Source organism: Dermacentor albipictus, chromosome 3 (genome assembly GCF_038994185.2).
Source record: "Dermacentor albipictus isolate Rhodes 1998 colony chromosome 3, USDA_Dalb.pri_finalv2, whole genome shotgun sequence".
Taxonomy (NCBI): Eukaryota; Metazoa; Arthropoda; class Arachnida; order Ixodida; family Ixodidae; genus Dermacentor; species Dermacentor albipictus.
The window spans coordinates 156,236,420-156,250,422 of record NC_091823.1 but is presented as its reverse complement, the minus strand read 5'-3'; the positions used below and the strand labels follow the sequence as shown (position 1 = coordinate 156,250,422).

General features: G+C 44.7%; 2 protein-coding genes across 2 annotated transcripts in view; one reads left to right on the top strand and one right to left on the bottom strand.

The window, feature by feature from the left end:
- LOC135920591 (uncharacterized) overlaps nucleotides 1–12,326 on the top strand; it is a 47,845-nt gene extending 35,519 nt beyond the window's left edge. Inside the window, exons 6-8 of the mRNA XM_065454910.2 lie at nucleotides 2,386–2,566; nucleotides 8,992–9,166; nucleotides 11,892–12,326. Of these exons, the coding sequence (XP_065310982.2) occupies nucleotides 2,386–2,566; nucleotides 8,992–9,166; nucleotides 11,892–12,019 (484 nt within the window). The 3' untranslated portion in view covers nucleotides 12,020–12,326. The remainder of the gene's footprint in view (nucleotides 1–2,385; nucleotides 2,567–8,991; nucleotides 9,167–11,891) is intronic.
- The window catches only part of LOC135920590 (uncharacterized), an 80,867-nt gene continuing 70,605 nt past the window's right edge, over nucleotides 3,742–14,003 (bottom strand). Inside the window, exon 2 of the mRNA XM_065454909.2 lies at nucleotides 3,742–4,225. Within this exon, the coding sequence (XP_065310981.2) occupies nucleotides 3,924–4,225 (302 nt within the window). The 3' untranslated portion in view covers nucleotides 3,742–3,923. The remainder of the gene's footprint in view (nucleotides 4,226–14,003) is intronic.

Below are 14,003 nucleotides of genomic sequence, written 5' to 3'. Positions count from 1 at the left end.
GGCCAAGCGCTTACTCCATACTCAAAAAAGCATTACAGTGGAACCTCATTCATAAGTTTTGGAAAAGAACACTAGAAAAACTTACTGGGAAAACTATGATCCGAAGTAACTAAAAAATTTGACAGACTCAGCTGTAGTTGACACCTATGTAAAGTGAAGCATTGCACAAATCGTTGCAGTGTGAAATGCTGACGTGCACCAAGCTGGTGGGGCCCAAGCGACCCAAGACTCATGCTGTCATTCGTCTACTGCGTAGTGTTTTAAGATGACGACAGGAAACTGGTGGGCAACGTTGGAATACGATGCCTATGGTACCGCCAGAGTGAAACATGAGGCTCAGCTTGCATCGCCTGCAGCAGGGAACAGTGGCGCGTTTGGGTTACTGCCTACTAAGAGTGTGCAGTGCACTTGCAACTGCACTATGCCCCATGTGCTGTGAAACAGATAGGTGGAGATGCTTACAGCGATAGGACTGGCGGCGATAGCTGTGAAATGCAGCGTGCGACGACCAGGGAGATTTGCTAGTAACAGAATGGGAAACTCTGTGCACACCGGCATTTTCACATGAGATGAGCAAGTGAGCACTGTGGGGAAGCTGCTGAGGTGGGCAGCTACTGTTCTTGATCGCACACGTCTTGAGTCTTTTATTGCAATAGCCTATCTTATATGTATATCTATCTATATATCTATATAGATATCTATATATATATATACATCTTATATAATTATATGGACACTCCAGGTGCATTTATACCATTGCCGTGAGGTTCCGTAAAAAGACCAAGGGTGATGAAATTGTCACCACGTGCCGTATGCTGTATGTGCGAGTGAAAGCGTGAGAGGGTGAGCCAACGAATGCGCCGTGGCTCAATCTCTAGAACAAAAAACAGAAACAGCGCAACACAGGATGAGCGAGTAAAAAACACAGGACAGTGTTGCGCTGTTTCTGTTTTTTATTCTAAAGATGAACCAACCAGCCCCTTTGAACACATGGCTCGATCTCGCGTGTGTGAGCAAGAAAGGCCGGGCAGAAGGCGTGCCCCTCTCTTGTCGTGTGCAAGGCATGGGGGTGCAGTGAGGGAAGTTGGGGGTGGAGGGTGTTCATTCTTCTCCGGTGGCTGCTGCTTGCAGGACTGCCCAGAGGGCCACATAGCAGCTTTTGAAATGCAAAACGCCTTAAATATTTCGTAAGTGCTCCATCACAGGCACTCACTGATAAGGAAGTGTTGTACCTTGAGGAGAACCTGGTGAATGCTTTGTAATTACTTGTAGTGGGCGCTTATCGGCTTTGTTGCACATTTGGTTGTCGCCTATGTGGCACATTCGTTTATGCATCTGTCCGCACATTTATTTGAGCACACAGTACCCTCCTTGCATGTTTTTCTGAATAAAGCTTGTCAGTTGAAGTCTAGCGCTCTGTCCTGTCCCCACCCCTTTTTCTGTTGGTCTTGTTCTTGCTAGTAACTATGTCACAGAAACTGACTAATGCACTCAGTATCTTTTCCTGCAATGTGAGCTGCTTGTTACTGCCATGTTCTGATCCCTCTGTCTAAATAATGTACACTTGCCAGTGTCTTTTTGTGCTGATGTTACAAAGTACAGCTATACCAACTCACCCATCCTTCCTTCCTATTGAGATACACACTGAGATAATAGTTTTCGCTTCGTTGGGCACACAGGAAGCCCTTAAAATATTCTTAGGATAGCTTCAGCAGTGAGTTCTAGGAGATTGTGTTTCAGTAATCAAACTTCTCTATTTATAACATGCACTTGAATATGATGTGCAGGTTTTTTTCTCACACCTGTATGAGCTGTAAGTTGAATGAGAAGCACCTACTTCGCTATGAGGTATGGCATCCTCCTGTTTTTCTCGCGGTTGGGCATCCAACAGGAAACGTAACAGCAAGACGTTGTCTTCTCCACTGTTTCTGTTAAATGTCCCATTGTGTGCTAATTAAACCAATTTGGCATCTGTGATGGCTCACAAGTGCAAGAGAACCTCGACTGACGAGTGCTGCTTTGCTAGCTCCAGTCGCATCTGCCTGCCTAGGCTGCCCTCCTATCAGCAGGTCAGTGCTGCCACTTGAGGCAGCAAGCCAACCTCTCCCTTAGTGTTGTGCGGAAGTTTCGAGAACCCTAAAGTATTGGAGGACTATGTGCCCATGGTCAGAAAGTTTTGCAGTAATGAATATGTATGATGACAATGGAGTGACAGTTGCAGAGAACACAGAACATACCGTATGTCAACTTAGTGTCATTGGCACAAGCATTTTAACCAGGGGTAAAATTGGTCATGTAAGCTTCCCCTGATGCGCACAGCGTGAAGTCGTAGCTTTTGTAAAGTCGGTCGCCCTCTCTTACCATTCTTGTGCTTTTGACTGACAGCCTCCTGAAGCCGCTCTGGGCGACTGAGTGTATGATCCAGGCGTACCGTTCCTCTCTGCTGCGCCCTCTTGTGTCTGCATTGGTGCTCTTCTTGAGCTACTCGGGAATCGTGCCTGTCAAGCCTGTGGTGCAGGACATCCTACTCTCACTCACCACGTACAAGTGGTCGGGCTTCGACAAGGCAAGTATCTCACCCTCTTGAGTGTATCAGTTGTCTGCCAGGTTTGAGCCAAGCATTGTCCGATGCCATCTGTTACCAATCCCTGAAAAAACGTTTGTAACATCAACCATACAATGCAGCAATGAAAGATTGTTGGTGAAACCACTGAAGACCACTCTGCTTCGCAGTAATTATTTGTTTGCTGGAAAAATATATTTTACATAGCATTTAAAATTAGTTTAAAACTGAGCCTCGAACCTTCTGGAAATTTTTGGTGCGTCCAAGTTTATTAGCCTACTCTATTTACTTGATCATAATCCACTTTTTTCCTAAATAGCTTACTTAAAATTTGGTATTTGTGTATGATGGAAATGTGAAACCAAACTGCTATAAAGACTATTTCTGTCGATTTGACACCGACGGGACCTGTGAAATTGGTCTAATTAAATGAGAGGCAGAAAAAACACCCAAACACACTGCCAATTCATTTGGCATTATTTCCCTTGAATACTATAGCACAACCTCAAGTCGAACACACACCCACTTTTTGTGGGTTCAAAGCAGAAAACTAATGCAGAATTGGTAGAGCGCTTAAACAAAGTAGAAATCCAATGTGTACACCGATTATTTAGCAAGGAAAGCGTAGCATGCCTCCAATTCTGGTGACAAAAAATAGACAAAACTAGGGAATGTTACCATCCCAGAATATAAACTTATTATGGTCCATCGTCATCATTCTCAGACAACACTTTATCGCTGTCTGTGAAGAACCACAACATGTCATCTGTCATACAGTTCATAGCACATTCAATATTCTGCATTTATCAAGCGACTCTGCAACAACTATAAATGGGATGGTGGCCCATGGTCAAGCTAACCACTTTCGTAGTTCATCCTGTACTATATTGGACCCTGCTGTCGAGTGAGGGAGTTGGCTGATGTTGAGGGGGGCTTGGAGAAATTAAGGTTTATTTACTTCATGTACAGGATTAGAAACAGGTAAAATAACAGTAAAAGTTAATCGACGGGCGGCAGCAAATCGCATGCTGAGGCCCATTGCAAGAAGGTCTCTCCCTTTCCTATGGCTCTCTGGCTTATAACCTCTTCAGTCTGTTGGTGTCATGTCATTTTCATCCATTCGGCGAGACCGTACAGGTGTCGTCATTTTCATCCTATTGTAGGGCCCGTGCAAGTGACGTCATGTTCGGCCAATGAGGACACGTCCTGGGCTCTATCTTCCGATGGCCGCATCCATCTGCCATTGCCTCCTCACCTGGTTTTCCTTGAATGACCGTCTAGCGCTGCAAAGCAGCTTTTCTCGGGACTAAGGTCAACCACTTCGAACTGTGCCGGACTGCAGGTACACTTTTGGGAAGCGTCACACAGCGGAGGCTCCATGCACGGTACATGAGGGTGGGATAGCCAACCTGTCTGGTGCGTTCGGTAACATGGTCGACACGCACCATAATTGGAATGTGACGGCGAGTGGTTGCGCTCGAAGTACTTGACCGATGCTAATTAATGGTCCGTATCTACCAGCTCCTCCTTGCCTAGGAAGTTCGGAACGGATGGTGAACTCGATTCGGTGGCCATGAAGAATTTGATGAAGCCTGTAGTGCACTGGCGATGAGCTTCGTATGATGAATTCCTGGATCCCGTGCCCTGGATTACGTGCCATTCCTGGATCACATGCAAGCACAGGCTCTTTAACCCCGACCCACGAGGCTCTTGTTATATCAAACTCAACCCTTGTGTTTGTTTCTCTTTGTCAATTTTGGTGAAGCACATCCAACCACCCCTCTAAACAGTTTTCCATATCTCCTTTGAATGCCTGCAAGGCCAGAGTGATATTGCAATTGCAAGAGAACTGTGATAAAACTAAACAATTAATAAAAGCAATCATTATAACCATACACAGGCATAGTTTTGAAGCTACGAGGATGACTTCCAGCCTCGTTATTCAAAGGAAAGAAGGCAATACATCAATTTACTGAAACAACCGGCTCAAATTAACCAATGCTTCAAAGTACCTTGGGCAGCCTCACTTCATCAACAGCCTGTTCATTCTCTATCACAGTGGACTACTGATGGCATCCATTGGTACCACTAAACAGCCACGTCAACTCTGCAGATACATACACAAAATCACGCCAATTTTGTGGTCACTATTCACAACGCATGCTTGTATCTTACACAGGCATTTCCTAATGCTTACTCATGTTTCTTCCTTTTGTCCATACAGGACACACTTTAAGTGAACAGCAAAATTAAACTTGCGTAACTTATGCACTCCCAAGCACCTTTGAAAAATATCGCATTTGCTATTAACTACGCCTACGCATGCTTAATTGAAAACTCAGAATGCTGCCATCATCAACACACGTGAGTGACCTGCGCACATTCTGTTTCCTTCCATCCACTCAGGACATGCACTAATAGAATCGTACCAATGCTTCTCAGTGTAAATGATGCACTTATTGAAATCCAACACACTTAACCTGAACGGAAAACTTCAAAAACACTTCTTAAAAAAAAATTCACTAAAACACATGCATGTTACTATACTCACGGACATCTTTCTGTGGATATGAAGGGAAAGCTATAGGCGCGTGGCTGCTACACATGTGTTAACACGCCAAGTAGTCGGTCAGTGTTTGATAGTGCTTTTGGTTGCTCGGAACAGATGCTGAATCGACGTGGCTTCCACGTGCAAAGGTTTCGCATTTGCCCAAACACAGAAGGGAAAAGCCGCAAAATAAGGAAACTTTAATGCTCAGTGGTAAGTTCTGTCTTATTTCACTGTTGCCAGTAAGGTGCTTATGTTCCCTCTTTCCCAGCCTAAACTACCGTGGATTAAAACGCGGCACTCTTTTCAGAAGCGCACTCACTTGTGCACGCTTTGCCTCCGTAGCTTCGGATCCCTTCGTAGCCACAGAAAGTTGTCCACAAGTATGTAGGCTTTTAACAAAATTGACCTTGACGTTTCAATTCACTCGAAAAATGAATGCCCCTTGACGTTTCAATTCACTCGAAAAATGAAAGCCTAACTACTCATTAACGATCACTTGGCGAAACTAAAGCTTAACTCTAAACGCAACTTTCAAATCTCTGGGCTTCTCTAACAAAAGCATTAACAACGCTCATAACTTCCCAATGAAAGAAACTCTAGTGTGAAATCGTGAAAATTCTCAAATGTTTCAAAAACAAACAAAACAAAACGGTTGTTTCTTTGGAACCCGTCTTTTTGTCGGTCACTCCGATAATGTCACAAAAGTTATTTTGAGCCTGACTCGAGGGGGTCTCAGTTTGAAAGCTTTTCTGACTATCCTGGAACAACAAAAGGCCTGACATTCTATCAGCTCTTTCAACACATTACCGTCTCTTGCCAATTTGCATCCTGACGATAGGCTTTCATCATGACCTCGTCTGACCCTGTCGCATCTCTCTACCACCCTGTCTCATCCCGTCACCATGCGCTCCTGTGCACTGCATGCTGCAACCCAAAAAAGAATGATGGAATGACGGAGAACATTAATGCCCTGTGCCCTTTCCTTTGTCTGCGTTTGCGCAGAACATGCTCTTTTTCTGAGGTGGCTCGGACAACTTTCCTTTCTTTGGGCCATGCCTCTTTGCATCTGTCGCCGTCTCTGGCTGCGCTGCATTCTTAACCGCATGCCAATCTTTGCAGCGCTTCTTTCTACGGCACTTTTTTTTCTAATTCACTTTCATGCCATATTTTTGGGCCTTGTGCTGGCCGTTCCACATCTCGTCGGCCTGGATCGCTTTCTCATCTGCACAGTCTGACTTATTTGTTCCTAAATCACCTATTTCTTTGTCTCAACTGGCGGGCAGCTTTACTGTTCCCTGAACAATGCAGCTGTTTTCTTTTGAGCTACACAGATTTCACTCTTGCAAACTGCCCTCTACTGCATCGCCCAGCTTGCACTGCGCTCTGGCACGCAGCCCTGACTTAACACGGGTGCTCGTATCTGTCGGGTCAGCGGTACTCCAAACTTCGTTAACAACCTCGTTAACAATACATGCAACTCACACACGCGGTAACTGTGCCAATACTTTCACAGCTGACCTAGAGAGATGAAGCTTTATTTATGTTGGGTACAGGATTAGAAAAAGGTAAGATAATAGTAAAAGTTAATTGACGGCTGACAGCAAATCATACGCTGCGGTCCACTGCAAGAACAACATCTCTCCCTCTCCAATGGTTCTGTGGCTTATATCCCCTTCAGTCCATGGGGGTCACATCATTTTCATCCAATCGGCGAGCCCGTACAGGCGTCATGTTCGGTCAATGGGATACTCCCTGGACTCTAACCTCAGATGGCCGCATACGTCCGGCATTGCCTCCTCACCTGGTTGTCCTTGAATGACCTTCCAGTGCTGCAAAGCAGCTTTTCTTGGGACCAAAGTCAACTACCTTGAACTGTGCTGGCCTCCAGGTGCACTTTCAAGAAATTGAGCCCCTTAAATTGAAAAAGCACTTTCCAAATCTTATTGGAGATATAATAGAAGGACCATCATCCTTGCTGTTTTTTAGAAAATAGGCTAAACTCTAATTTGAAAGGGGTACTGACACAAAAGTTCGAGCTCGGAATAACTGGTAGATTACGTTGCTGCGAGCTCATCTGTACCATTTGTAATGTACTAATAGCAAATGCAGCTTAGAATGCACTTTAATTTTGAAGTTCATGCAAGCAATGAACCAGAAAGTGAAGCACCTAGCGATGTAATCGTCAGAGTAGGTCCTGTTTACAAATAGTATTATGTCATGAGTTTCAGTGGTGCGATGTCATTGGCTTGCCTCACCATTTGGGAGACATTTCAACATTGTTTGCATTGTGTGTCTTGCATGGATCGTACATGAAGTGTACGTATGTGTGCACATAGTGAACATGCCAACTTTTAACCCTTTACAGATTACCAGGCTATCGATGCTGTGGCTGGCTGTAGCAAAGCCGGTGGTAACATATTGTAATAGTTTGTCTAACTACAATGCATTTGAATATTTTTTTTTCATGTCAGTATTATCACTGAAGGGAATTATAAAAAAAAATACTGCATGTCAATGGGTATGTCACTAGCAATGCCTCAGACCAATAGGCATGTAGATTTTGTAAGTTGCATTACTAGCTTTGCATGCTCTCTGCTGAGATGATGTGTGACCAGATGTCGCTACCAGTGTTGTTCCTGCCATTCACCTTTTCAGGAACCCAGCAAACCATAACAAATAAGAAGTTTATGGACATCCTAAAATGTGGCTAAAACATTAACGTTGAGATCATACTGCTCAGTGGACTACTGTGCAATGAAGTATTATGATGGTATAGCAATGCACGGGTTTCCCACCGAACTAGTGCCAAACTAGCAGATGAAAGAGCAGCACAGATAGCATAGCAGATGGAATGCCAGCATTCATCACAGGTTTCAAAATCAAAACTGTGACTGGTCATGAGATGCGAGCATATAACTAAACAGTCATCGCATACTGGAGCGAAAGAGTTTCTTTAGCGTGATTACTGGATCAGTAGCTACTGAATAAATGCAAGAAACAGAGCCCAAAAAATTTTGTGTCAGTACTTCTTCAAAATAACAAGTTTGGAAATATTCCTGAATATATATGCAAATGCTCCCTGTGTGCTTCATTTTTGTGTCTGTATGCTAATTAGTACGTACTGTAACATGTACTACTTAATTCTTTTGTGGTGGCATTAAATTCACCTAGTAAATTACGGGCAATGTGTGTACAATCTTTTCTATTTTTTTTTTGCATTATGTAATGTACTGCACTTTAGCTCTGGGGGGCCACAGCCATGTGACTAGTATTGCCACCTTTAGCCATTGAGCCACTAAATTTCATTTTCTATGCTTTATGTAATTAATTTATTTGTTTAGTCGTATAACCAAGGACCCTTGCAGGCATTACATTGAGGGGAATGACAATATGGAGAGGTTACATTCACAACATAATTAGGAGAAATAGCAAAAGCATGACAAAGATCACATGCGATGTAAACATGAAAAATAAAATACTGTGTAATACAATGCAATAAAGTACAACTCAATAGTTAGCACAAGTGAGATAAAGGTATAGATATACAACTATACATTGAACAGGTTCTTCAATGGATTATAAATGAATAACTGAACTGAAGTTAGATATAACTAACTTACAAACCAAACTATATAGAGACTGGGCTTTTCAATGGGCCAAAGGTATCTAAAAGGATGAGAAGCACAACTTCATGGTTATCTTTGCTTTATTTGCTCAACAGTTTCGGTCGGAAACTGTTGGGCAAGTAAATCGAAGATAACTGCGAAGTTGTGCTTCTCATCCTTATATGTATGTGTGTGCTATGACTAACATAACTTAGAAAAAGAAGTGACTTTAGGCGAAATAAGACCCGTGCTCTGTGCCGCCCCTGTGGCAGGACGGCGAGAGGCTTCTGGAGGCTGTGGCTCGCAAGCAGATCCCTACTGTGGTGGCAATCAGTGAGAATGACCGCCTCCTTTCGTACAACGTCCTCATGGCTGTCTGCACCGTGCTCGGGGCATCTCCCGAGGACCTCTGGCGTTATGGCAAGATGGGCCAGCTGCTGGCAACTGGTGAGACACTCATATGATGTTTGCAGGATTTGAATGCTAGCCTTGCATGCCAAGATTTAGAGAGATGTATTCGGGCTTCTTGTAGTCGCCATACAGTGTTGTCACGAATATGTGTACCTAACGTCTCTTTTCTCACAGCACAGAGCTCGGAAGATACCAAGCTTTGTGGAATCCTAGCCACTCTTTGTGTATACAGTCGAACCCACTTATAACAGTATTCAAATGCCATGAAAATTCCATTGTTATAACCGGTAATTGTTAGAACCGGGTTGCATGAAAAATTCGAAATAGGGGGATGGCAGAGCTGATCTTAGCAAACTACCGTATTTACTTGCATAATGATTGCACTCGTGTAATGATTGCACCCCTGAATTTTGTCGTCAAAATTCAATCTTTTTTCTTTCCCGTTAATGATCGCACCCCGAACTTGCTGCAGCGACATGTCGTGTGCCAAGTGTAGGTAATGATGATTGCGCTTACGATCTGTTGAATGCTGTCGAATGCTGCGCAAACGACTCTTCAAGACAAACCAAGCGGTCTGCACGCACCAAATGCTCTTTTCACGTTTTGCACTTCCATGAAAAAAAAAAAAAGCTACAACCAAACTTGCCTTGGCTTTATTACTTGTAGGCTTTAGAATGGTTAAGGTCAACAACAACAACAAAAAAGGCGCCTTTCGATTCTTCTCTTCTGCACTCGTGAGCACGCAACAAATTGTGAGCGGCAACGATAGTAGCCATGTTTACACCGATACGATAGAAGTGCACCTTATTCATGCGCTGACACTTGTAACACAGCTAAGATATTCGCCCACCCTTAGCGGAAACGTGCTGTATTAGGACAGCAGTGAAGACAAATGCTGCAGTTTCCACAGCATGCCCGCCATGTGTTTCTATGTCACTGGCAGCTAAGCGTGCCCATCTCCGTCTCCGTCCCCTCAAAGTGGACATGGCTACGTTACTGCCGCAACCTTGCTGATATAAAGGATATTATTTATTACTGATAAGGAAGAAACAGTTTCAATGCACGTAATGTACTCATAAAGAAGAAAAAATCTCGTAGCTTGCAGGCTGAAATAACCTCGCGGCGCTGGCATATGACAATTCAGTAGTCACAAGTAGCGTGATGAGAACCCACTCTGTGAGGAGCGAACAAGTTGTGTGCTGTGATGGCATCTCCGGCCGTTGCTTATCCATGCTGCTTTCCTGACCGAATAGCTCTTCTCAGACAGAAACCGAAATAAACTTGTGCTCCATTAGCTAGTGAAGCAATTTGCGCACAATACGCAACACAACTAGCTGGTTTTTTCATGAAAACACCACGAATGAAACCAGCACAAACCATTGTCTCAAGGCACGCTAGGGCTGCGTTGGCTGTTCGTCTGCTTCTTGTATCTAACCATGTAGAGGGCGCTCATGACAGCCATGTTTGCGCATGCGTAACTCTATTCTTTTGAACCATCCATTATTGAGGACCTTAGCTGGGAAAGTGTAGGAGTAGAGGTCAATATTAATATGAAGAAGACAAGGGTAATGTTCTATAGCCTGGAAAGGGAACAAGAATTTGTGATTGCCAGTCAGCCTCTAGAGTTTGTGCAGGAGTACGCCTATCTAGGTCAATTACTCAGTGGGGACCCTGATCATCTGAAGGAAATTTGCAGAAAAAAAATGGGTGGGTGTTGCACTGCTAAGCACGAGGTCATGGGATCGAATCTCGGCTACGGCAGCGTCGTTTCGATGGGGGCGAAAAGCAAAAATGCCTGTGTCTTGTGCATTAGGGCACGTTAAAGATCCCCAGGTGGTCAAAATTAAACCAGAGTCCCCTACTAGACAGTGCCTCATAATCAGATCGTGGCTTCGGCATGTCAAACCCCAACGTCAAAAATGGGTTGGAGTGCATAGGCGTGCATTACCAAATCCCGACTGAAAGCTTACCACTATCATTGAAGAGTGTGCAATCACTGCATTCTACCAGTGCTAACATAGGGGGCAGGAACTTGGAGGTTAAGAAAGAAGCTCAAAAACATGTAAAAAAAAGAGCTGTGGAACAAAAAAGATCAGGTGTAGCATTAAAAGACAGGAAGAGAGCGGTGTGGATCAGAGAGCAAATGGGCATAGATGGTATTCGAGTTGACATCAAGAGAAAAAAAATGGAGTTGGACATGCCATGTAATGTGTAGGACAGATAACCTGTCTACCAGAATGGGTGCCAAGGGAATGAAAGTGCAGTCAAGGACGGCAGAGACTTACCTGGGGAGATGAAATTAGGAAATGTGCAGCTGCAAGTTGGAATCGGCTAGTGCAAGATGGGTAATTAGGGAGCGCTGGAAGAGCCTTCGTTTTGCAGTGGGCATAAAAGTAGGCTGATGGTGGGATGAGGCACCATAATCAAAAGTAGTGGCATCTACGTGAACATTGAAAATCATATTTGAACTGTGTGCTACGATGATGTTCACTAGGTGGAGCATTGTGAGCTCTCCCCACTCCGTCAGCCTTAGCAGTGAAAGGCATTGAAGGAGGAGCAGGAGCACCCTAAAAGGGATCCAAGACGATCTTTGATTGTCAATAACTCCGCTTCTGCTGAATGCATTGAAGCACTTTTTGCTGCAAAGTGTTTGAAATTCGTTTCTTGACTTTGATAAAACAGTATTTCAGGGCCTCTTTAAATTCCATCTTACTTGTATATTTCTACAGTACAAATTTTTCTGTCATATTGCCATTTTCAGGCACTTCTGGGAGTTGGCTAAAGGTGCTAAGCTTTGAAAATGGCACCCACTACCCATTTGTTCGGCACCCAGACATCTGCGCTGATGAGATTGTCCAGCTGCTGCAGAGGACTGGTGCCCTGCGTTGAATGAATGCAAGTGATGAAGATAACCAGAGTTCTTCTAAGGCAGCTGCATTTTGACTTGCTCCCCCACTCTCAATAAGACTCTTTAGCAAATTTCATTATAAAGAGCATCTCAGGAATGCGTCAGCTGAATTCTGTGTTCACATTCCTTTACGCAGTTCTGGAATCTGCAAAATGCTTGTATGTTTTTTTTTGTAGGTTATCGCCTTTTAATGCTACTGTTCATTTTTTCTTAGTTATGGGAAATCGTCTTGCAGAGCAAACATATAATAAAGTAGTGAGGCTGTTCTAGTCCACTAGTCAAATGTCACAGTTGCGTGACTTTGTGTCTGATTGCACTTTCTGAACTACTATTAGAAGAGGCGCATAAATTAACACATGGACAGATGAAGGAAACAGGACAAGGGCTTGTGTATGTTTTAATTAGCGCCACTCTTATAATAGCTATGCATCACCAACTAGCCCCATAAGAAGTACTCCTCAGAACTACGATTTTATTGCGAAGCAATACTACTTTAGGTCGCACTTCAGCGCGTTCCGTGGCGAGGCGGTGGTAGGCACCATTGACCTTTAGCGTGACCTCGCTGCGTGACGTCACACCACGTGACCTAGAGTGACGTCACACCAGCAGTGTAAAAAAGGGGCCCCATCTCACGCCTTCGCGAGGCGAGGCGGTAGCCACCAACGGCGGCCTTACTCCCGCTCCTCTCACCAGGGCCGCTACGGCCGGTGTGACGTCACACTAGCTGTGTAAAAACGGGGCCGCATCTCACGCTGTCACTAGGCGAGGCGAGGTGACGTCACACCAGCTGTATAAAACAGCTCCGCTCCTCTCGCCAAGGCAGTCATACAGCCAGATGTTACGATGGTGCCTACGGACAAGGCAGCTCAACAGAATGCAAAGAGGAAGCATCAGCAAGCTACGGAGACGGAAGAAGAACGAGAAGAACGACTTTCTAAGCGGCATGCCCAGTATGCAGCTCGGCGACAACGTGCAACCTCCTCTGTGGAAACAGCAGAAGCAAAGGAAGAAATTATGACTTTGCCCGACAGTGAGTCTCCTTCTACTAGTTCAGAACGCTGGAACGCGACTAAACGGCAGAGGCGTGTCCAAGAAACCCCGGAACAGCGGCAGCAGCAGCTTGAGAAGGAACGTGCGTTTCGAGAGAAGGAAAACGAAAAGCGAAGAAAACAGCGTGCAGAAGAAACACCCCAGCAGAGACAAGAGCGTTCGAAGAAAAGACAGGAGAAATCTCTCACCAAGGCTGGTCCGACTCAACCCGAAGGACACATTGCAGTAAAACGATGTGAAGAACATGCGAGAAGAGTAAAGGAGTTTGAGACGGCAACACGTGAATTCAACAGACGCTTTACTAACAATTCGTTCAGCTATGTGTGTACAGTGTGTGACCGGTTGTGGCATAGGGACAAACTTACGCTGGTGAGTGGTCGACCGTACAGAGCCCAAGACTTCAGAGACGCCCTTCGGAACGTTATTGACCTGAAGGAAATGAGTTCCATCGGACAATTTCAAATGTCGCACGTGTGGATGGTGACATGCAAATCAGGGATGACAAAGTCAAAGCTAGTCGCATGCGGGGAATTATCCGTGAAAGGTAGACGCTGCGTCGTCATTGATCCTGAGCCCACGGAAGTTAAAATGAAGCTTTTGTGGCTTCCTGAGCGTTTGGAAGATGACTACATTCGAGATGCGCTCCAGGCTTACGGGAAAGTCAAGTCTATATCAGCAGAAAGCTGGAGAGTATCGGAGATGGAACAAATGCGTACGCGAAATCGGTACGTGGTGTTGACTCTTGCCGATGGAGTGAGCGTGGGGGACGTTCCACATCTACTACCTGTTTGTGGAGTGCAGAGTCTCGTATTAATTCCAGGCCAGCCCCCACTTTGTCTGCGCTGTAACAAGGTGGGGCACATTCGTCGAAACTGTAGAACCCCACATTGTGAAACCTGCCGGCGCTTTGGTCAC